Here is a 23,572-nt window from a genome sequence, read left to right as displayed (position 1 = left end):
CATTAAGTGAAGTGTAAATTTTACAGAGGAAATCTGAAGGAAAACCATTACTACATTACAGGTTTCTGGAGTTTTGAATGTGTCAGGCTGGTTGGAATGTGGGCAGAGTTCACGGCTAGCAGAGAAGGTGACCGCTGGTGCCGGAACTCACGTGGGAGAGACCGCCAGGGTCAGGGAGCAGCTGAGGGCAGCATGGTGGGGTGCCAGGCTGGACCGGCCCCCTCTTTTTAATATTGACCACTACAGACTCTGAGTCTGTCTCTCGGCTCAAGGCAGCAGCATCAGAAAATGAATGTTGGCTACCTGGGTTTGAATTTGGAGTCGGATCTCAAGATGAGGCACTGGAAATACTCCATTCACAAGTACACATTGTGTCTCACACCAGTTACTCAGATCAAGGGCCCAGTCCCTCCCTCATTAATCCCTGTACCTATGTCCCCAACACCTAAGGTTGATGCCATCTCAGAGTGCAGGCATTTAAAGAATCAGAAAAGCGGGAAAGAAGTGTTACCAGAAATCCAGGGAGAACCAGCAAAGCCATCACATGACACTAGGGAGATAGAAGGACCCCTCTTGAGGCCTTAGTCTCTTTAATGAGAGAATCTGGGGACACTCTCAAAGGCAAGATCAATAACAAATAAACTCAAACTGAAGCTGGAGGACAACTCATTAATGATTAAAGGGAACACCCCCAACTCAACCCACCCCATTCCACCCCACCCACCCCCAGGGATGGCAAGGTGTGAGTTTCACACTGCCTGTGGTGGTTGGATGGGTGCTGCAGAAGATGAACTGGCGCAGATGTCAGCCACACACGGGGGCTGAGTGTTAAAGAGTTTAAACCTATACTTAGGTTTTGTCCAGCATTCAAAAGAAAAGTACAGAACGGGGTTGGGGAAAGAGGTGGAGGAGGAAGAAGAAATAAGCCATGCCTTTCTAAGGAAAGCCGGGAAGACCCAGCCAAGTCTTGTGGCTGTTTATAGAGACTTTGTGGGAGGGGGGTGAGTATTCTGGGGATGAAAGGTGTATTATCTTAAGGCGAACCTGCCTTCTTGGGAGAGGTTTCCAAGACATATTCCTGACCTGCCCCACTGGATTAACATTAAGGAAGGAGACAAGGGTGTGTCTCCTCCTAAATAAGTGTCTCACTTGGACTTGGGTGGCTAATGTGACAACCCTTGGTTCACCATAGCAACCTCCTGTGTTCCCAGTCCACCCAGGGAAGCATCTAACTACCAGCCTGTTTCTCCATCAGCGCACTCCCTACTGAAAGTGCTCAGTGCCCAGCTGATGCCTTTAAGGCAAACCCCAAGTCCCTAAGTTGGTACACTGAATTCTGAACGTTCCCGAGAAATGAAATGCTCTCAGATACTCAGGTCTCATATGAGATGCTCTCGTCTAGAACGTGTTCTTCTACCTTCAGCTGGGCAGCTTCTCTTAATGTGTCAAACCTCGGGTGAGGCGTTGCCAGCAGCAAGCAGTCCTTCCTGGCAGTCTATACACAGCATTCTGGGGTCAACATCTGTCTCTCTGTTCCCAGTGGTTCACGGATGCAAGGGCCATAGTCAATATACAGTGACTATTGTCATCCCGACACACTTTCTCCGTCAACCAGAGAACAGATTGCAAATAGAAACTGCATTTGTCTCCATATCGGTGAACTCTCTGGCCACAATAAGTGTTCATTAAAAACAGATTAATGAATGGAGACATTCAGAGTCTCGTGGGAAGTCTCTGTTACAAACCTCTAACAGAGGGAGAGCCATGACTAATGAACAGACTAGAAACCTCTGCTTGAGGAGACCCAGAAGAGAAGATGTTTCAGTTGGACTTGAGACATGCTGGCCTATGAGAAAGGGAAGGTGAAGAAACTCTTGATGCCTCTGTCAGCATAATGCTTCCCTTAGGAAGAACGACTGTGCTGAGAACCGGACCGGAGAGGGGTCAGAGAACATTGTACTGATCCAGGTACAGGCCAGAATTGAGCTGGTTCACCACTGGATTCATAAGAAAGTTGGGACAGGTGCCGAGAATCAGTGTGTTTTAAAAGGAGTTTTGGAGCTGGAGAGATGGCTCAGCAGTTAAGAGCGCTAGCTGCTCTTGCAGAGGACCTGACTTCAGTACCCAGTACCCGTGCCAGATACACACAGCTACCCATACTTCCAACAATAGGGCACCAGCAGATACCACACACACACTCATGAGCCCACACTTCTGGCTTACGTAAGTGGTAACACGTGTAAGGGTACCAATGAAGCACAGCTATGCAAGTGTGCCCTCAATCTCTTAAGGAGCTTGACTCAAGCAAACCCAGGATTCTTGGCTTCAGAAAAGAACTTCAGGATGCACCATTAGGAAGCAGAGCTGGGGGACTTTTAAAGTAGAAAGGCGCTCAGAGGAGAAGGACAGTTTATTAAATGGCATTTGGGGGCATAGATTTTAAGCAAGGGGATTAAGAAGAAGATGCTAAAGGAGAAGATTAAAACTTGCTGAAGCGTGGGTGTGGTGCTGTCAGGGAAAGAGTCCCAGTTACACATCTTAGCTGTTGACATATACTGTTTTAGTGGCTCTCAAACTACATCACAAAGGGCTTCTAGGCAATTTTCTTTCTTTTCTCCTTTGACAAGAGAGATTACAAGGTGGCTCCAGATGGGATTTTAATATGATAAAGTGAAACCAAGAGCCACCAGGGTTGCACAGGGACAGGATGCATGCTTTGCTATAAATGGGACAAACTGTAGTTTTGTACATGGGTGGACAGGAGAATCCTGATCCTAAAGGGTTAGAACATAAGAGAGAATCTGGCTTTGTGGGGGATGTTGAAGAGTTTCTCTGCTGCTGAGATACCTTCTGGGTATCCAGGTGAATGCAGCCAATAACCTGCTGGGCAAGAGTGAGAAACACAGAATGAACCAGGGCCCTTCTCTATGTGACTTTTCTGAACCCTAAGGTTTCCAGGGCAGGAAGACTCCATGGGTTAAGATAAGTGTTCCCACTTGTGCTGGCAGTTTAGATGCATAGTGACTCCAGGACATAGCTCTTGCCTCAAAGGAAAAGGTGACAGTTAAGGAAACATGAAGAGAGACTGTCTTAGCATCATTGCTGCTGGGCTGAACACCATGACCAAAGCAACATGGGGAAGAAAGGGTTTACCTGGCTAACACTTCCATATTCATACTAAAGAAGTCATTACAGGTACCCCAGGGCAGGAACCTTGAGAAAGGAGCTGATGGAAAGGCCATAGAGGGGTGCTGCTTACTGGCTTGCTCCCCATGCTTGCTTGGCCTGCTTTCTTATATAACCCAGAACCACCAGCCCAAGGATGGCACCACCCACCAGGTGCTATGCACCTTATACATCAATCAATAATTAAAGGCCCTGCAGCAAGATCTTATAGAGGCATTTCATCAGATGAGTTGCCTTCCTTTCAGGTAACTCTAGCTTTAAGTTGGCATAACTCTAGCCAGCAGAGGCATTAACTTTCAGTTTAATGAAAGTTAGTCTTGAGAGTTATCCTTTGTGATATGGATACCACAGAGATGATGACATCCTCTTCCACTGCCCCAAACCTGTGCCCCTAAAGGCCACCAAGCATACTAAGGGAGTGCCATTGTGACAGCAACCACTCCCTCCTCCGCCTGCTCGACACACTCTGCTGTAGATTTTCCTTCTTGACTCTCTCTGCTTATAGATATTAATTACAATGAGATCTTCTTTGTTTGAAAAACCATTTGTGCCAGGGGGTGATAGCACAGGCCTTTAATCCCAGCACAGGGGAGGCAGAGGCAACTGGGTCAAGGCCAGCCTGGTCTACAGAACAAGTTCCAGGCTACACAGAGAAACCCTGTTTCAAAAGAAATCTAGAAAAGAGAGAGATAAATCATCTATAGTATTTATTTATTTATTTGCAAAGGAACTCATTGTGTTTTCCCTGGCTCATTTGTCTTAAGTAATTTGCTCTGAAATTCAGTATCTTTTAATTCAAAAGCCCCTGGCAATAATGGTCCTCTGGGAGTTGCACTGGCATTTTTGGCAATTCCAGAGGGAATGATGCCTCACCAAACATCTTCTGGCAACCAGGTGTGAGTGTGCAAACATTTCACAAGGGCACTCATCATGCGTAGGGAACAGAGGATCTCATTTCAATTCAAGGAATTTGATGATCGAGAACTCATCAAACTGGAATATCTAAGCACTGCTAACCACGGAGGTAACAAACACTGTGGTAGCACCCAGGGAAATGTAAATGATGCGTAGCAAAACCTTCTCAGAGCAGCACGGAGACTGATCATTCCATCCAACATGCTAAACAGTCACCGCACAAAGCCAAAAGCCGACAGTGTGATCAATGGCAAAGCCTCAGAATATTTACTTCTCCAATCAAACAAAGCTGCCAGGATCATTTGAATTGTAACATCAGATCTATTTTCCATTTTTTTTTTTAATGCCCAGCATTTTAACTAAGGCCTCTGCCATCCCAGCTACAAGTGGGACAGCCTCTGTAAAGTTAGTCAGACTGGAGGGGGGGTAGCCAGGGATGAGGCTCTTCAGAGAGTCAGACCAACAGCTCCAGTGCTGTATGGAAATGCAGACCGTCTTTGCCTGACTTCCTTCCTCTTATCTTTACAGGTCGGAGATCAGATCATTGAGATAAACGGGGAGAGCACGAGAGACATGACCCACGCCAGAGCAATAGAACTCATCAAGTCTGGAGGAAGAAGAGCACGGTTGCTGCTGAAGAGAGGCACGGGGCAGGTCCCGGAGTATGGTGCGTTCCACGTTCTCCTCCATCTGTGTTCTGCTTTCTCTGTGCATCACAAGCACACACTGCATCCGAGGGCTCTCGCCACCAGAACAGGCACTTTCTAGCAGATGAATAAGCACACATGCCGACTTAAGCCCAAGCCGTGTGTGCATGTGTGCAAACCCTTTACCTCGTGACACTAGGCAGTGTTTAAAGCGGCAAGCGTGTGAGCTCACAGGGCATCTCTGAGCGTGCAGGGAGAGCCAACACCACTTGTATGTGGGAACCTTTATCATCTGACCGATAGTGCTCTGTTCATTTGAGTCTGCAGGAATTTACCAGTTTTTCTCTAAAATCCACACATGCTTTAGACTGTCCTATAGGCTTAAGAAGCTGGGCCAGGGGACGAGCCAGAACCAATCTTCAGGGCGTGGGATTTAAAATGCTAACTTCAGCTCACTGCGTGGCTGCATTTCCCCGGCATTTAGAGTTGATTCCAAAAAAAAAAAAAAAAAAAAAAAAAAAATTCATTCCCATGCTGTTCTCCAATGCTTTTGAGAGAGGTTTTCTCGCTATTTTTTTTTCTATAAAACAAAACATTTAATTGGGGACTTAAAGTTTCAGAGGGTTTGTTCATTACCATCATGTCAGGGTAATGGCGGAAGTGTGGCAGCCTTCGTGGCCCTGGAACAGGAGCTGAGAGCTACAGTCTGTTCTGCAGGCAGAGGAGGGGGATAGTGGGCGGGGAGAAAGAGGGGGGGGGAGCTGGAGCCTGGTTGAGGACAGCTCTAAAGTGCATTTTAAATCATAGTTTGACTTCAAGAGTGTCTAAAGCTGTTGTTTCCCACGAGCCTGCTGCAGGCCCCAATAACATCGAACACGGTGTGTAGCTGACGCAGCTGAGCCGGAATCATGTGGAAACCTCCAAACCTGATCTAATCTTTAAAGATATTTTCAGGGCCTGGGGACACGGCTCAGTGTAACACACACTGGCCCTGGGTTCTATCCCTACCTAGAAATGTTTTCCCCGGGAGCGTCAGAGACAGACAACAGTGAAGAGACACGCAGAATACTGTTCAGAGTATCAGCAGGAGCTAACTGCGGGCCCCCGGGGTCCCTTCACATCCACCAGCTATATAAAGCGAGTCATCTTGACCACCAGCCCATTTCCTACCTAGAAAAATATTTCTATAATATATCTTTCCCTTTCAAATGCTGCTGCTCGTATATGCTGTCTAAACGACTGCTAACACCCCCTTGTTAGTAGGGCAGGTCAGTGCCCTGAACTCGGCTAAAATCTCAACATCCCAAGACTCAGCCCTCAGAGACACCCCTTTGTCTTTGAAGATCCCTGCATGAAGAGCTAGCAGGCCCTTGTGGCTCTGCGGGGCCAGCTCTGCGCCCAAGGGACCTCTTCATTCCTTGTTCCCACCCACGACCCTTGGATCTAAGAAATTATTCTTAAGCATTGATATCAGCAGTGAGTATAGACTTGATCGATGACCCCAACATCGACCCCTTTGTGAAGGATCTGAAGTCCCAGAATAGGATGACATTATATTTCCCTAGAACATCATCTGGTGCAACAATACCAAAGGGAACTGTGGACTCTGTCACTTCTCCCAACAGACCTCATCCTAAAGGTACCTTCCGCTCCGCGGCAAGACTTGACTATCCCCTAGGAAGGGATTTCATTCTTAATGCGCAAGTGGATCTGTGTAAAGTAACTCAGGCCTGCTTCACTGCCCTCGGCCCCTTGCTCTTTTGAGGATCAGTTTGATCCAGACCTTCAACACCTAACACAACTCTGCCTCTTTCTCGTGCACCATCCTTAATTCTTCTTGTGGGAAACACAAACACATGGCGTTGGAACAAGACCGATACCCAAGACCCTGTCAACGTTTCTCTCATTCTTAACATCATCCAAAAATAGCTGGGCGGTTAAATTCTCAAAGTAACCAACACAGAGCCTCTCTGAACTGTCTGGGCGCCCCTTTGAGGGTCTCCATAGCGATGTTACTCGCTGCCGCAGCCTGACAGGTTTTGCTCTCGGTGAATATTTTTCCTAAATTAAACATCCAGTGACACGTGCCCATGATGCCCGCACTCGCTAGCTTGTAAGATGTGGACCTTGTAGAGTTAGTTTACAGATGACGAAACAAAAGAAAAATTGAGGTGAGGCGACACCCGTTAGGGAAGGAGAGGAACAGACATAAACCTAGTGGACCCTAGCTCTGCAGGAGCAGGTAAGCTGAACAATGTGCCTCTGTGAGTGGGGAGTGAGGATGAGACTCACTTCCGCTTCTTTGATGATAATGCCACCCAGTGGTTTTTCCGGAATTTTCTAGCAACTAACCACAGGGCTCAAAGGCTCCCCCCCCCCCCCAGGGTGACTCCTCCATCCAGAGATTTGCTAGGAGAACTTCCGGGATATCGAGTATAGCTACAGATGCGCAGTCGTTCAGGGCAGATTCAGGCAGTTTTTGGAGGCATCAACACCCAGACACCCTCTTAGGCTCACGCTTGCTCTTCCGCGGTGAGTCACCGAGACTGTACTTTGCCCCAAGCAACAAAAATACAGCTGTGGACCCAGGGAATCAGCGAGCATCTCGGTACACGTGATTTCTCTGGGGCTGGCCCTGCAGGCACCCCCTGCCTAGCACAGCAGCAAAATTCTAGCCTCCTGGAAGGAAAGCAGCTGTTGAATACAATGGCATCATTTGTATGAGCCGTTTAAGGGGAGTGTGGCGCACAGCACAGAGCTCACGGTATTTAGCATTGCAGATGATGTGCAGCCATGTTGCCAGCATACAGCCACCCTCGCGAGCTGGTGTTTCTAAGCAGCGTGGTCCCTGGCCTGCTGTGTTACCTCTGTTCTGCATCAGGAGCAGCCCAGAGACATGGCTAGATTCGCAGCCACATAAATGACCCCAAGGTACACACAGTGCCTGCAGCCAAGGAACAGTGCTCCCAGCATCAGCATGAAATAAGACTGTCTCATGAAACGGATTTGCTGCTGTTGTTTGTGATAAAGCCAGAGTGCGATTTTTAATAAAATGCTCCTGAGAACAAGAAGCGCCGGTAAGTAATAACACAAGAAAATCCTTGCATTCGCCATGAGATGGAATCAGGAACACGGTCTACTTTGTCCGGCAATGGCCTGATCACAGGAAAAGGACTTTTTTTCCCTTGTCGAGTAGTCATTTAAACCTGTATGCTTCCTTTGTTTGCTTTTCAAGATCCTAAACTTGGCCTGCTCCTTACGAGATCATCGAAAGGAGATATCAGGGTCCCAGGTATGCTTAACCTCGCAGGGACTCTTGGGGCTTAAGCTGACCAATGAGGATGAAGCCGTCTAGCCAACCGTAGGGGACAAGTTTTAAGGCATCCCACCCATGTGCCTTCTGCTGCTTACAGAACAGCTTGGAAATGGACCCCTTATCTACACTTGGGGACTTGTCGAGGAAAAGCTGATCTCAGTCGAGAGAAGTACGGAAGCAGAGCTCCGAGTTCTTAGGGTGATCTGTGACAGAGAGATAAATGTGGGTACAATTGAGAAGGAGAGAGGGGGAAAAAAATCAGCAAGAGCGATGTGCCAGATCATTGTTGAAGCAAAATCCCCGAGACGCCAAAAGAGCAGAGGAAGGAATAAACTCCCCCCTCAAAGAAGCCGGGGCGTAATTACCATAAGACTGGTGGCCAGGTGACACCTCAGCCCGCAGCAGGGGGAGAAGTCAACAAGAGGAGCGCGCAGGTCACGGCTGAACACAGGCCAAGGAGCAGCTGCAGAGGGAGACAGAAAATGATAAGGGCTTTGAAGGAGAAGTTGCTTCCACAGTCGAGTCCTTGAAAGGGAAACTCGGCAGATAGGCACTTCAAGCGCAGTCCTCGGGATAAGGATTTGTTGATTATAAACCCGGCGAGCCGCAAGTGTGGACGCCTCGTCCCTCGACATGCCTCTCAGCCGCGGGCAGGAATAAAGACACTTCCCTCCATCCACTCAGAGGGCAAAGATGAGCACCCAGCTCGGGTCCTTGGCAGCGCCGGGGAGCTGCTACCGAAATTAAACCTAAAGAGGGCAGGGGGAGAGGGAGTGCTCCCAAGGCTGTAAAACTGCCCAGGAATAAATTAAACAAATTAGCGCCCTGCCTTTGAGGTACAGGTGTCCTTCATTAACATTCAAGACCTGGCACTCGGAAGTGAGCACACATTTGTCTGGCAAGCCACCCAGCCAGATCCCAGGCACGCCTAAGTGTCCTTGGATTTAAAAATCCCAGAATATTTCACAGGGAAATGGAGCATTTCCCTCTGGTATACTTGCTGTTCCAAATGATACAAACACAATTACCGTGGGGGTCTACCGTACTCACTCTCCCAGAGAGCAAGAGAGAAGCTCTTTATGTGCACAACACTGGAGTGGGTCCAGATGCCAACGGGAGAAGGGACGAGCTGGAGGCGGCCATGCCGGACTCGGGATGAAGCCGAATTCTCACGTGTGAGCAGCCCAGCAGCACCAGGCCACATGAAGGGAAAGACATAGCCAGTTATCTGAACTGTACTTCTAACTACGCTTTCAAAGTGAATTGCATCTCTTAAAAATGTGTTTTGACCAAATTATAGGCCCTTGGTAAATAAAATGGGCGCCTTTTATAGGGGTTATGAAACTGTTGTGAGAGAAGAGAATCGACCCATTTATGTCAGTAGCTGCTCCTGAAGGAATGAACTAAGTAGTTGTTAAGTTAATAGTCTCCCTGTCGACAATAAGAACAGTGACTTATGACAATTATATCCTGTCCTTCAGGATATAATTTGTCTTTAGTTGGATACTCTTTTGCTTACTCTTCTCAATGATGATGCATGCATACATATATAAATATTATAAGCATATCTTCATAATCTTATTTGTAGTTATTTGCTCAGCAATTCCTTTCACTGCCTTACCAAAAATGAGCTCAAGGAAATATGTCTTTACCAAATATTGCATGTGCGGCAGATCCTGGAGTAACATCACTGGTTGACATTTAATTAATAGCTCCTCAGCTAAAATCAAAATTTACTGAGCACCTACTATGTGCACCACGCTTTGTAGGCACTGAGGATAAGATGCGGGGCTGCCCTCAGGGAGCTAACACTGGGACAATGCTGACACACGTAAAGGCTGTCTCTAACAGAGTGGCAGCTGAAGGAAAGGCCCAAGAGAATCTGCTCTCAGGAAAAAAAAAAAAAAACCTAAAATAGGCTTATTAATTATTCATAGAACTTAACAAGCACTTCTAGAGCATTAGGAATTCTTGAAGAGCACTTGGCCTCTTTGGTCTGTTAAGCATTTCCTTTGTAATGGTCCTGCTAATAACTTGTACTTTCTCCGGAAGGAAGACCTTGCTGAGGATGAGCAAACCTCCTCCCAGACCTGATGTGAATTACCAGTTCCAAGCTAGTGAGCCGGAGTTGACCTAGTCCTCACAGATCTGTGGCTATCAGCCGGGTCAGGAACAGTCAGAACCGGTCCCAGATGCTGGGGTTCAGTGTGTTCATCTGCCCCCTAATGAAGGACAATAGGAGAGCCATTGCTTCCCTGGCCACACCAAGGTGGCGCTCTCTGGGGCCACACATGGCTCCAGGGCCTTTGCACAGTTCACCTGCCCTGTCACTCGGGCAAGGGTGCCTTGCCCCAGTAATAAATTCTCAAATCTAATTTCATCCTCTGGCATCCGCGGCTGAGCACATCCTCTTTATCCATGAGCACCTCCACAAATCACTCAGGAACACCTCGTGCTGAGTAAGAAAATGATAAAGTGCCTGGAGGGGCCTCACACTGCAACCTTGAGGCAGTCCCTGGGATATACTGACATAGGCGTGCACCATCTGCAAAAGCCCCATAGACCACATACACAGTATAAAAAGTAAAAATTAAAAGAAAAAAAAAAGGAAAGAAAAAAAAGCAGGGCTGGGAGGCATTTAGCCTCCCTAAAGTCCCAAATCCATCCATTTTGAAAGGTCAATGAGCCAAGAGGTATCTTTGCCAAGCCCCTTCGAGAAGAATCCCTCAGGTATATTTGGAAATGCTAAAGAGCCCCCTGCCCGTCACCCATGCTGAACAGCACGTGTGAGGGTGCTTGCCACGGCATAAAGCTGAGCCTGTGGCAGGAGTGCAAGAGCAGAGGCAGCTAGCTCGGTGGAAACACTGAGCTGTGTGCTGGGCCTCAGGGTGGTCCCCAGTTCCAGACAGTGTTTCTTCCATTTCAGGGAAACTGGAGGTCGGAACTTCCGTGGGGGTAAAGAAGGCCTGATAGCATAAAGCTAGAATCCCAGCTACTCTAGAGGCAAAGACAGAACAAGTTCAAGGCCCAGCAGGGCTATAAAGCAGCAGGCCAGCATGAGTTAACTTGGGGAGACCCTGTCTCAAAAATGAAACGGGGGAAATTAAAGGTTATAATACCTTGGGAGAACACTTGCCTAGCACGTGTGAAGTCTTGGGTTCCCTCCCTTACACTGTAGACACACACACAAGATTTTTCTCTTACTGTTCTTTTGTTTTCTATCTCCTGCCTTCTTGTCTGTCCATCTGAGAGTGGCTTCCACTCTTCTTATGAGGACTGGAGCTGTGGCTCACAGCCTGAGCGAGCTGACTCCAGACAAGTTTCCTACCCCTGAGCTACACACGTCAGAGAGTTGGTGCCTCACAGCAAAGCTGTCTGGTTCTCTCTTGTCCAGAAACAGAGACACTGCACGAAAGGTTTTGATCTCTATAAAGGAATTTGCCAACAGAGCTCTACTGTCCCCGGTGCTCAGGGCAAAGCCAGCAAACCCAAGCCAGTAACTTAAGACACATTCATGGTAGGTCTAGCCACTACCAACCAGCAAACACCAGCTCTCAAAGCATGTCTTCAAAAGTACCTGCACTACTTTCCCGAAGTCCAAAAACCTGCCAGAGGCCATTTTTATGCCAGAATACTGTGAGTCCTATCACGAACACATGTGCATGAGTGGGGGGGGGGGGGGAACATGTGTATATACGGGTGTGATCCAGAAGAGAACGTCCTGATCTACCGTACTTTCAACAGGTCCCTCATCAACTTTGATCTAGGCTAGCAGCCCACAAGCCCAGGCAATATTCCAGTCTCCCCAATATACAGCGCAGGGGGAGAGGGCAGGGGATTACAGGCACTGCAGAGACAGTGCCTAGCTTTCTACCTGGGAGCCAGGATTCACACTCAGCTCTTCACTCCGACTGGGCAAGTGCTCTTGCCCACTGGTATCTCCCCCGCAGCCCGAGGCTTAATCTTTTACTTCATCTGTTCTTGATTCAGGGTCTCCCAAGCTGGCCTTGAACTAACCGCATAGGCAAAGATGACCTTGAACTTCTGTTCCTTCTGCCTCCACTTCCCAGATGCTGGGTTTACAAGGCAGCACCACACCCATTTATGCTGTTTGGGGGAGCAAACCCAGAGCCTTCCATATACTACTTAGGCAACTCCAAGTGAGCTGCATACCTAATGTCAGCTTTTTTTTTTTTTTTTTTTCTATTCATTTCAGCACATAGACAATTTGAGAGAAAAGCATAAATACTTCCCCTGGACCATCACACCGGCTCTTTTGTTACAAGCGCTAAGCCTACACATCACTGCCACCCAATGGCCATTGTTTGGGTTGGAGCTCACCTTCAGCGGTGTGTATTCTCTGGGGCGGAACAGATGGATAATGGCATCTGCAGTGTCTGCCACCCTCTTCTGACCCCTGGGAACGCCGCTCTGAGCACTGCTTTCACATTGCCAGCAGAAGACTAGAATTTTGTCATCCACAAACTCTGAGTGTGGCTTTCGCATCCTGTCCTCACAAAGACTCCCTAAATGTTTCCTTTGAACTGAATTCCTTCCATTGGAATCAAAGATAGAGATCACAATGCCTTACTCTGGTCCTACACAATGTGGTCTAATTATAAGAAAATGCCTAAACTTTCTCGAAGTCACATATTGCTCAACACGATGATTAGATAAAATAAAAGATTAACAGGACAAACGCTAGCTCTCAGCACCGGGTATCTGTTAACCGTTCAGTGCCTTGGGCCTTGCTTGGCTGCTTTCTTATTTCCAGGAAGATCCCTAGTCTTTTGGGGGAACTCTGCAGTATGTGATGCTGATGCTGAGCTCATCAGGGTGATAGGTATAGAGCTGGCCACAGCCTATTATGAGCGCACAAATATTCCCCTCACGTGTGCAAAGCTGTGCTTCACACCCCCTGCAGTTTCCATTCTCCTGCCTTCATGGCGGTGCACCCTCCCACTGCCACATTTTTTTTGGCTCCTTCCTTTCACCTTCTGGGCCTGCAGTCCCCTTGCTATAGCGTGTGTTTCCAAGCCGACTAGAGGCCATGTTTGAAACGCAGGGAGAGCCTTCTCTGTGCAACACTGAAGCAGCTTGATGATTTCCATGTGAAATTACATGCTTCTTGGCAGGGCTAAATGGTGAAACTCAATTAGTAAAACCCGAACTTTAATTTCCACGTACAGCATTCATTGTCAAGCACTGACTTCCTGACCACAGGGAGGGTCTTCTCCGTACTTAACCCGCTGCGTTAGGTATGTCTCCCGCTGTAATCTCCTGCCTTCGTACACGGTACATGCTAGATAAACACCCCATCACACAATCCAAAACTGATGTGGGGTCCTGGTTCATTCTGTACAGGAAAGCCAGATCCCATGGAGGAGCAAGCTGGCTATGCGTACACAGGGGATGTCATCAGAGGTCTCTGACAAAGATGACAATAACCTCAGCATGTCTGAGCTCCATGAACTAAGTTCTTTGGGTAGCATGAACCTCAGTGAGAAATACCGATGTCTCACGCTATGTCAGCAGAGAGCTCAGGAGCGGGCATTACGGGGCCTCTCGTGGTCACTTCTACCTTGGAGATTAGTGGCCCGAGTTATTCTAGAATTTCTATGGGCCATGACTGCATAGAACTTCAGCCCACTAGCTGCGAGGCCAAGAGGCTGTGGGGCCGATTTGCCGCTGTTACAGACTGGCTGAGAACAGAGGCTCGCCAGCGTGCAGGGGAACAGCCAATGGGCTGCTGCTTTTTCCCTCTGCTTTTTTTTTCCCCCTCGAAAGCCATTACATCCAGCAAGTCAGCTGTAAACTTTGAATACAAATAAGCAGAGCACTATAGATGACAACTAGAAGGACTTATTAGAATGTTAAAAAAAAAATTAAAATGTGAACACGGGAACTCCGCGTTCGTATCTTAGAATTTCTCAACTTTATTAACGATTACTATGACCGGTCCTCAAATGACAGCTGATATCACTAAGACAACTGTTATTATGAGGGGAAAAAAACCATAAGAACTCTGGCATTGCCTGTTCAAATTTTACCCATGTGTGTGCCTCCTTAGAAGCACCTCAGGATGCCCTTGATATTTTGAGAAGAAAAAAAAAATCTACTCTTGAAATAGACATATAGCTTGGTCTTTCACTAATTTCACTTTGCTGCATGCCTGGAAGGATTAGCTTTACTTAAAGTGTTTATTTCTACTGCCTAGATCATTTTTATTCTCTAAACATACTAAGAATCTGGACTCTAACAGTAATAATGTCTTTGTCACTGGTTCTGTTAATTCTAATGATTGGTCCTAGGCTGTTCCTCCCCTTCCTTTAGGAATGGTACCTTCCAGCCTCTCCATGTGCATGAAAAGTGACAAGCATGGGTCCCCATATTTCTACTTACTGGGCCACCCTAAAGACACGGTTTGTAAACTCTGCATGCATATTATCTTTCTCTAATGATGCTTGGTTTGCATATGTTTTTAACTGGTGTTATGATGCATTCTTTCGTAGTAGCTTGTCTAGGTGCTGCTAGAGCTCTGGAGAACGTTTGTAACTGAGACCTTGTAAGTAAGAAGGCCACAGTTAAGGGTTCCTAAGAATCTGACAGGCCTCCCACCCTAGGGAGAACAGTCTAGGATGCCCCTCATGGGAAGAAATGCACGAGGTAGACCAACAGTGTCTGCTCAGCAGAGTCTATACACAGACACTTGCACCTCCTGGGTGTCTGTTTAGCTCTTTGTAAGCCAAATGCACTAATGCAACCCTTTACGAGGTAGAAAGAGCCACTGTTAGCAGACCCTCTGACCCCGCCCCCTGCCCACGGCATCATGGGTATTTCCCAGCCTGCTTCACGGCAGTCAGAACTATCCAGATCTGATCTTCCTTCCTCCATCCTCTGCAGTGCACCAGGTTTAAGGAGAAGTGTTTTTTAAAGTACTTGTGACTAGTTATGAACCAGACATAAGTTTACATTCCACACAATATTCTACCATTTCTAAATGAGTATTCCCAGGTGGTGACTTTATGCAAGTTTATCGTTTGGTGAAAATTCTTGAGGAAAGCAAAAGTATGTCCCACAGACATAAACAAGACGTAGATGGCGGCCTTGTAACTATGGATCAAGCAACAACTTGTGGCCTGGAGCAATCCATGTTCCCACCGACAAGCCCTTCCTGGCTGTGGCTGTAGCCACACTTTAATTGGACTGGGGCTTTAAAATGTCAGCTAGACTTGTTAGAGGCAGCTAAAGCTCATGCTCAGTCCCCACAGTTGCCCACGCAAGAGTGTCCCATGCTGGCCATGTAAGAGTGACCACGCTGACATGTGTCTCAGCTCTGGCTTGACTCTGCCTGTTTATATACTGCCGCAGGCATGGCTAAGCGTCTCGCCGCCAACTTCTTTTAAGCCAGTTCTGACTTCTTTATGAAACGTACTTCCCAATCCTCAATGCTTTTGCTCATTATCACCCAGGAATGACTTAGGTTTAACATGGAAGATGATGCTATTCGCTGGAGTGTATTGCTTAATTAGCCTATCAGCAATTTACACTGATATAAATACCTGTACACCTGTACCCCGTCACAGTCATTCCCGGAAGATGTCTACCAAAACAAAACAAAACAAAGTTTTAAATGTATCACCACTGTGAAGTGTCTGCCTCTCATGGATCACCTATTAATCAAGAAATCAAAGGTAGCACACAAAGCAGGAAGTTGCTGTGTAATAGGGCCATGAAATTATCACCGGAAACACCTAATCCAGTGACCAGAGAATGCATTTCTGCTATAACAAAGGGAAACCTGTACTTCCCGTATGGTTTACTCAGCATAACCCATTGGAATGAGGAGGTCTTCGACAACCCATTTGAGTAGAGAAAAGGGGAAGAGAAAGAGCTGAGGATTCACAGTGACTGAATCCAAGCCCTGTTTGGGCAGGGGAAACTCCACTGTGTTAAGTACCCCATAGGCTTGGTCTCCTTGCATTCTTACTAGGGATACAGAGATGGCTAAGAGTGTGCACTCAGCATCACAACCGGATTTGGGAGAACGAGGGAAGACAGGGAGTGAAGCAACTTCTGTGAAGTCTACTTAGAAGAGTTCCAGAACATTCTACCTGAGATAGGACATCTTACTTGGACCTTCAGTGACAAATGCAGTTCCACTTGAATGGACAAGACGTCAGACTGCATTAAAGTAGAGGAAACAGCTAATACGGAGTCAGGAAAATGTATTAATAATATGCCAAACTGGCTAAATGGTAAAAGGCCTTGGAGGCGGGGCGGGGGAGGGGGGAAGCCTGAAGGTATGGAAGCAGCACGTTGAGTCCAAATTTGCTAGATGGTTCAACTCTTCAGTGATGGAGATAGAAAAAGCAGGTGAGCAGCAGACATGGAGGGTCAGAGTTAGGGGAGCCTATCGGGTTTGCTTGGGACTTGAGTTTCAGGGGTCTGATAGACACATGAAGCCATCCTGAAACAGGGTGGTAAGTACAGAGATGGAACCTGAATGTGTGGGAGTCTTAGAAGAACAGGGGTGCCAAGGGATGGGCTGCCCAAGAGGTGCAATATGAACACAGTAGGTATGACAGTCATGGCAAGGAGACCAAGACTATGGGAGAGACTGAGGGATGGGAGTGGTGCTGAGCCAGGCCTGTTCCGGCCAGCACACAGTATGCACATTGCACAGATAAGTAGCTCAAAGTAAAGTCTGTTTCCCAGCCAGCCAAGTATGGAGGGAGGCGGCCAAGGATAGGGTTTGGGGGCATTTGTAGGATAAGAAAACAAGGTGAGTTAAAGCATAGGCTTGTAACTGTGTCTCTCAGGAGTCTGATGGACACTTGTGTGAGGTAATCGTGAGTTCAAGGCTATATATAGAGTTAGTTCAAGTCAAGCCTAGGAAACATAAAAAGATCTTAACTCAAGAAAATAAAAGTGGGCTAAGGATATAGCTCAGTGGTAAGCATGTGTCTGGTATTTGTGAGGATCTACTTTAAATCCCCACTGATGAAAAAAGGAAAAAAGAAAACAAGAAAATGAGAAGGAGTTATGTACAGACAAGCTAGTGGGGACTCGGTTGTGTAAGGTCCAAAATGTGTAGTCTTCAAAGTGAGCTAAAGGCAGGTGAAGGGGGCAGGTTTTGGTGTGCCTTGGTTTCAGCAGCCTACGAGGCAGGAAAGTTATACTGAACACAAGGGAAGGTCTTAGGGGCTGCTGGGAGAACTGCCTGCAAGACTCCAGGTGAAAAACTAGTTCTCAGAGTGCAGAAAAATAAGAGACTTGAGTTCTCGGCCACAAATGGGACACCTACATCGCACCTCTCCTCAACACACGGGGACCATCGCAGACCAGGGAGGGTGGGGGACAGTAAGCCTAGAGGGAGGAGTGGCGGGTAACAGGATCACTGTGCTCATAAACTCATTGTAGGTGTGGTTGCTTGCACAATATCAAGCCAGAAATCATTTCAGCATGCAATGGGAAGGCACTTGTGAGCTCTTACCCCTGACTGGAGAGCAACAAACAGCTGGTAGTTTCTGGGGAGCTGAGAGACAGTTTTAAAGGTGTTGAGATATATATATATATATATATATATATATATATATATAGAGAGAGAGAGAGAGAGAGAGAGAGAGAGAGAGAGAGATAAATAGAGATAGATAGAGATAGAGAGAGATACAGAGAGATACAGGGAGATAGAGAGAGATAGAGAGAGAGAGAGAGAGAGAGAGAGAGATAGATATAGATATAGATATAGATATCAACAAATTGGAGTTGATAGACCATCAAATGTCTTAAAGGAGAGAAGAGTAAAGCTTGGGGTATAGGGAGGTAGAGATAGATATGGGAGAAGTTAGGGGAAAGAACTAAGAAGAATATAATCAGACCACATTGTATTAAATTCCCAAAGAAATAATAAAAGATTAGGTAGAACTCTCTACTGAAGAAGTATTACCTTAAACCCATTCTCTTAAAAACACAGCACTCCAGTGCTGACAATAAATAGAAATACTCTTTTTTAAGTGGCTTTTCCTCCATGGCATAGGCTGGGGAGAGAACTGGAAAATGAGCGTTGTCAGACTCAGGATTATAATCACACACTGCTGCCTGGGTTAGCTCAAAGCCAGGCACACAACTCACAAGAGACGCTATGGTGAACATGGTGGGAAATGGGCTGTCCTCACACCAAGGACCTCACCACAGGCCTTCAGGGACCTGCCAGGTGACCTGCACCTTGGGCAGCCAGGCTCCTGCTACTCCAGTCATGAAAAGCAATTCCTGGTTTTCTGCCTAGTAAGGCAGGGGAGCCAGAGTTCAGGGGTGAGGAAAACATCTCATTTCTCTCAAAGAAGCACTCTTTCTGAGGAACATATAGGAAGAACACTTAATCACACCCCCACTGGAACCGCACACTGTGTTGCTTCTCTGGTTAACGTTCTGAAGAGGAAAGTGTTCTCTCTAATTGCACTTTCCTTGTGGTAAGCTGCATTTTAAAATCTAAATTCCATCAAAGCCATTTTAAAGGGAAGAAAGTCTTCTCCAAGACCACCAATCTTGCCATGGTAACTGACCCCAGTCTTCATCCCCTGGGCCACTCTGTAAGAGTTAACATCACAGATCCCTGGGTTAGAACTTCTGATTACTCCTCCAGGGTCCCCAGCTGTCTTCCCATTTAACACACACACACACACACACACACACACACACACACACACACACGGGCACATTCATACATACATAGGCACATACAAACACACTGATGCTGGGTTGTTTGGATTTTTTGGTTTTGGGGGAGGGGTTGTTATGGTTTTTTGTCTCTTACTTTATACCGAAGCCTTAGTACCTTGCTGGTGCCTGGTGGGTCATTTCTTGTATTCAAATTTTTATTCATGACCTTGCCTTCTAAAGTAACAAACTTGAATCCGAACTTGAATTTTACTTGTCTGACCATCAGCCTTCCTAGCTGCCCAGTTGTACCTTACCTACTTTCCTACTCAGATATGTGTGTGTGTGTGTGTGTGTGCGCGCACGCACACTCGCATGTCTGTACAGCAAGTTCTCACACCTGAGCAACGCTTCCCTCACTTTCCACCGACCATCTCCTCCACTCCAAAAGTCACTGTGCCTTTGTACAGACCCACTCTCCGAGATTACACTTGTGTCTCATTTACCGTGGGGGCCAATCCTCCTTCCTGACCACTGAAGCCCCACTGAGTAAATATCCTAAAGGGCTGTTCCCTGGAAAGCCTTTACACACATGCACACTCTGACACACACACAGACCCACATGCATGCACACACCCATACACACACCTTTAGAGCTAACCCCAAATTCATCCACGGCTTGACCTCCTTCTTCCCTTTGTCCTTGTCCAGCATCCAGTCACATAGCTGTGTGTCAGCTGCACTAGAACAGTCACCACCATCCTCCGTATCCCCACCACATGGTTAGCAGAACCTCTGCTCTCCCCCTGCTTCTAGACGGAATCCTCGATTCCCTGAGAACAGGGGCTTCGCGTGGCTTCTCTTGCTTCCAGCCTGGGTCCTTAGTGCAGAGCTTTGAATATCGAGAGGAACCATGAAGAACAAACTAAAACTAGAAGACTATAAATGAGAATCGTGGGGACTTTGAAACCAGAGGGGGGACAATGAGCCGACAGGGAGCCGAGAAGTGAACTCGGAGACGGAAACATGTTGCTCCTTCAGGGAATCGCAAGAGGCGAGAGACCTTGGGATTCTAGGAAGGGGCAGTTACTGGAAACATTAAACATCCTATTGCTGTGGTCAGAGGAGAGACTTATGGGTACTGGGAGATATTTCTGGAAATGGTTTAAAATCCTAGATACTTGTTAGGGTCTCTTGGGGGTTTTATATTGAAACATAGTCATGGAGGCCCCTCCTCAGGCCATTTAAGACAGGACTGGGGGTGAGGTGGAGAAAGGGGTTGCACACAGAGTTTGTATCTGTTGTCTTAGAATTTGGGGGGCACTCATAGACTATAGACACAGAAAGTGTGAACGGAAAATGAGGTCTGTGGACCACAGCTGACCACGTGGATAGTCTCTCAAACTTTTGTGTAAGGAATATGGAAGATCTTGAAGAACTAGGTCTGAAAGGCTCTAACACCTCTTCAAGCAGGGCTTATCATATGACTCTGGTAGGGACCCAGAAGGCAAGGATGCTTATAGAAATGTGAACAGTGGAGCTCACACATGTATGTGAAAATCCAGGTGGAAACAGAAACCTTCTTAGGACCTGCACCAGAAGTCACCCAGGTTACACTCTGGGAGCATTAAGGCCTATGCCACTGAAACTAAGTCCATCTCTCTGGGGCACAGGTGCCAGGGATGCTCCTAAGTCTTGCCACTACAAGAGCTCATTCAGTGATGGACAGAAAGGGAGGATGCTCAGGCCATGCCCAGGGACTGGGAACCTTGATGCTCATGTGTCAGGCTCTGCCTGATGCTGGGGTTCCATCTGTGAGCTCAACTCTGCTCATGGGCATTTTGGCCGATACTAGATATCAGCACAGCCGCCCTAGCACTGAGGTCAAGATCAAACCTGTGGCGAGCTGCTTGCTCCCTACTGGGCATTTCCCTACGATGCCATCAACATTTCCCTGACTCTGTTCTATCATCTCAGTCCATGGCATTAAGTCTCACCATAGTTGGCCTGGTAGTGGGAGTGAAGTCCTGAACTTAATTCTCTTTCCCTCTCCCCTCTACCTGCGTGTTTGTGTTCATGGGCTACTTAGAGTTACAGGAGCTTCCGGTGACGTAGCCAACACTTTCCCTCCTGCCTGCCTTCAAGCATCTTTGCATTTTGTAACTCTAGCAGCGGGCACAGTGGTCTCTCATCTGACCTTGGCTCTTGTGGAATAGTTTGGTGTGTAAATGACCGTTCTGGTTGGCATTTCTGTGGAGAGACATCAATAGACAGTTTTACCCTGCGACCTGCGCTGAGTTAAAACATTGTCTCCTGGTGAACTAAACATAGTTTGAAAACAAGGAAATGGAGGGAGGGTTTTGTGATTATTTAAAAAAGATCACCTGAGGAGAGAGAACAAATCCCAGGAACTAAATGTCTACTCTCACTTTCAAACTGTTTCCTCTTGTCTTTTACGTACAATGCCCCGAGGGGAGAGGCTATGTTTCCGTATCCAAAAGCCTGAAGCGACTCAAAAGTCCTCAATAGGCGGTCCTTCTTATGCTTCAGTTGTTAAAAGATACAAAGAAGAAACAGGGATGATTAGCAAGCATAAGAAAAGATAGTCCACATCGGTAATCATCAGATTAATGACCAAAACCACAAAGAGATTAATACATCACCGTGGACGACCACAATCGGACATACAGCACACAGTAGCATGAAACTCTCAGAGCGGCTGGAAACAGAATGCTAGGTCCTCAAGTGATTAAAGTGGAATCGCCCTGGGACCTAACAGTTGTACCTGAGGGGTGATAAGAAAGAATGGGACCCCCCCCCAGAGATACTTGTACACCCATGCTGGCTGCAGCACTATTTAAAATTATCAAGACAGGGAAGCACCCCAGATGGCCACGTTAGAAGAATGCACTAAGGAGATGTGGTGCCTTGTGCCCTAGAATATCTTCAGTCTTGCCTTGCTCTGCATGTGAAATGCAGCCTGCCCCCACAGGCTCCTGTGTTTGAAGACTTGGTCCCAAGCTGATGGTGTCGTTGGGGAAGGCTGGGAAATCACTAGGGACGGGTCTTACCTCGTGTCTGTGGGCCAGCCTCCCTTCCTGCTTATCCTCTGCTTCTGTGAGCAGCCGTCCTGTTCCCGCCGCCCTGCCTTCCCCACTGTAAGTCTGAGTGAGCCTTTCCTCCCTGAAATGGCTTCAGGTCACAGCCACAAGAGTAACTAATGCAGACCTTAGCAAGAAGCCAGGCACACACAGCAACGTGGTTGGAACTGTCTTTTAAACAAAACGAGCTCTTTACAAAGAGATGAACCCTACCAGTTAGTTCCACTCCCATCTCAAGTATCCAGCTGCTGAGAAGGTGGGGCGTGGTTGGTAGGGATGCTGCGGCCAGGCAGGTTTGTGAGATGACTCTACGGATCTGCTGCATAGAATACTCAGTGACTCAGAAGAAAATTCCTCCCACAGTATTTTTAAGGATAAAAGCACGGGGCACCAATGAGAACTAGCACAGAGCAGCTCCGCCTTCTCGGTTTATTTTGTAAATTATGCTGGGACTCAGCAGCCCTGGGGCCTGCAGATGAGAGCCAATGAGGTTCTCAAAGGAGCAGTCAATGGGAGCCTGCTAGACCCTTAGAGACAGCACCACCGTTTGCCACTTAGTTCATAGCTCTTGCCTTTGACCAATTTTAGAATGAGGGCCCTGCCTATGCTTAATCTGTTGGGTTCCGGTGGCTTGCTTATCCAAGCTCCTCCTGACCTGACCTGTTCTCACAAGCGGAACCTAACACCCATGTTAGTTAAGAGAACAGGCACACTTACCTTGATGGGGAGCCTCAGCGGTGGCACCATACAGGGGTTGACAAGAAAGTACAAGCAAGTACACTACTGTAAAGTGTGGGGTGGAGATCACAGCGTTCTTAATGCTTTCTTCAGCTACTGGATCCGTTAGCCAGCTCAGCGGTGCCCAGAGCCCCAAATGCCACCCAGTTGTACAGCCTCTAGGTTGCATATATGAATGAATGACAAGGAAGAAAATATCACAGTCAAAGCCTGCCCCTCTAAAAGGTATGATCTAGTAAAAACACAATATGCTATCATGTGGGTGAAGAACCTTAGAATTACTGATGTCACAAGAGGGTAATACAAACATGGAACCCCAAATAATAACGTCAACTGAGTTAAATGCCTTAGGTGGGGAGCTTTGAAAGCGATAATTCCTACCTATCCCATCTTCACTACCCTAGCATGAAAACTAAATTACTTAAACTGCAGCGTGCTTTGCTCAAATGTATATTAAATTTGTTCCATTTTTTATGTTATCTATAAAGAAGGTGCATTATAAGCACTGTCATCTCTTAACTTAGATATGATAGGTTTTGTTTTCCCACTTAGAAAGAAAAGGCACACAGTTAACTCAGTTTATAAGAAGGTGATAATAAACCCAGCTGATCCTCAGGTAGATCTCACAGGAGTATGTTTGTAAAACAATCAAAACACAACCAAGCCTCAAGCATGACAGAATGCATGGCCTCCCTGCAGCTGTTTCTATAGAAACTGATGACGTGACCAATTCGTGGTGTGGCTAAGGGGAAGGTTTTTATTGTAGATGAGAGAGAGAGAGAGAGAGAGAGAGAGAGAGAGAGAGAGAGAGAGAGAGAGAGAGAGAGAGAGAGCACAAACAGCCAGAGAGGAGTCCAGAAAAAAAGAACATGGTAGACTGAGCATGCCCAGCAGACTGGACCAGGGAAGAAGCTGTAACATGGTGGGTGGGGTAGGAAGGAGTATGGGAGGAAGACAGGGGAAGAAGAATTTCTCAGAAATAGTGGGGTTTGGGGGGGAAGGAGGAGGAG

At 47.1% G+C, this 23,572-nt stretch overlaps 1 protein-coding gene across 3 annotated transcripts in view; it reads left to right on the top strand.

The window, feature by feature from the left end:
* The window catches only part of MAGI2 (membrane associated guanylate kinase, WW and PDZ domain containing 2), a gene marked incomplete at both ends in the record, with an annotated part of 1,373,853 nt that overhangs the window by 1,325,249 nt on the left and 25,032 nt on the right, over positions 1-23,572 (top strand). For 2 of the 3 annotated variants that reach the window (XM_080936244.1, XM_080936243.1), the window contains one exon: positions 4,630-4,768. In XM_080936244.1, the coding sequence (XP_080792370.1) occupies positions 4,630-4,768 (139 nt within the window). Of the gene's footprint in view, positions 1-4,629; positions 4,769-14,397; positions 14,487-23,572 lie in introns of all 3 variants that reach the window. The other variant, XM_080936245.1, reaches the window with a different exon arrangement.

This window comes from Micromys minutus (assembly GCF_963924665.1).
Source record: "Micromys minutus genome assembly, chromosome: 23".
In the NCBI taxonomy this organism is placed as follows: domain Eukaryota; kingdom Metazoa; phylum Chordata; class Mammalia; order Rodentia; family Muridae; genus Micromys; species Micromys minutus.
This window is presented reverse-complemented; position numbering and strand designations above follow the sequence as displayed.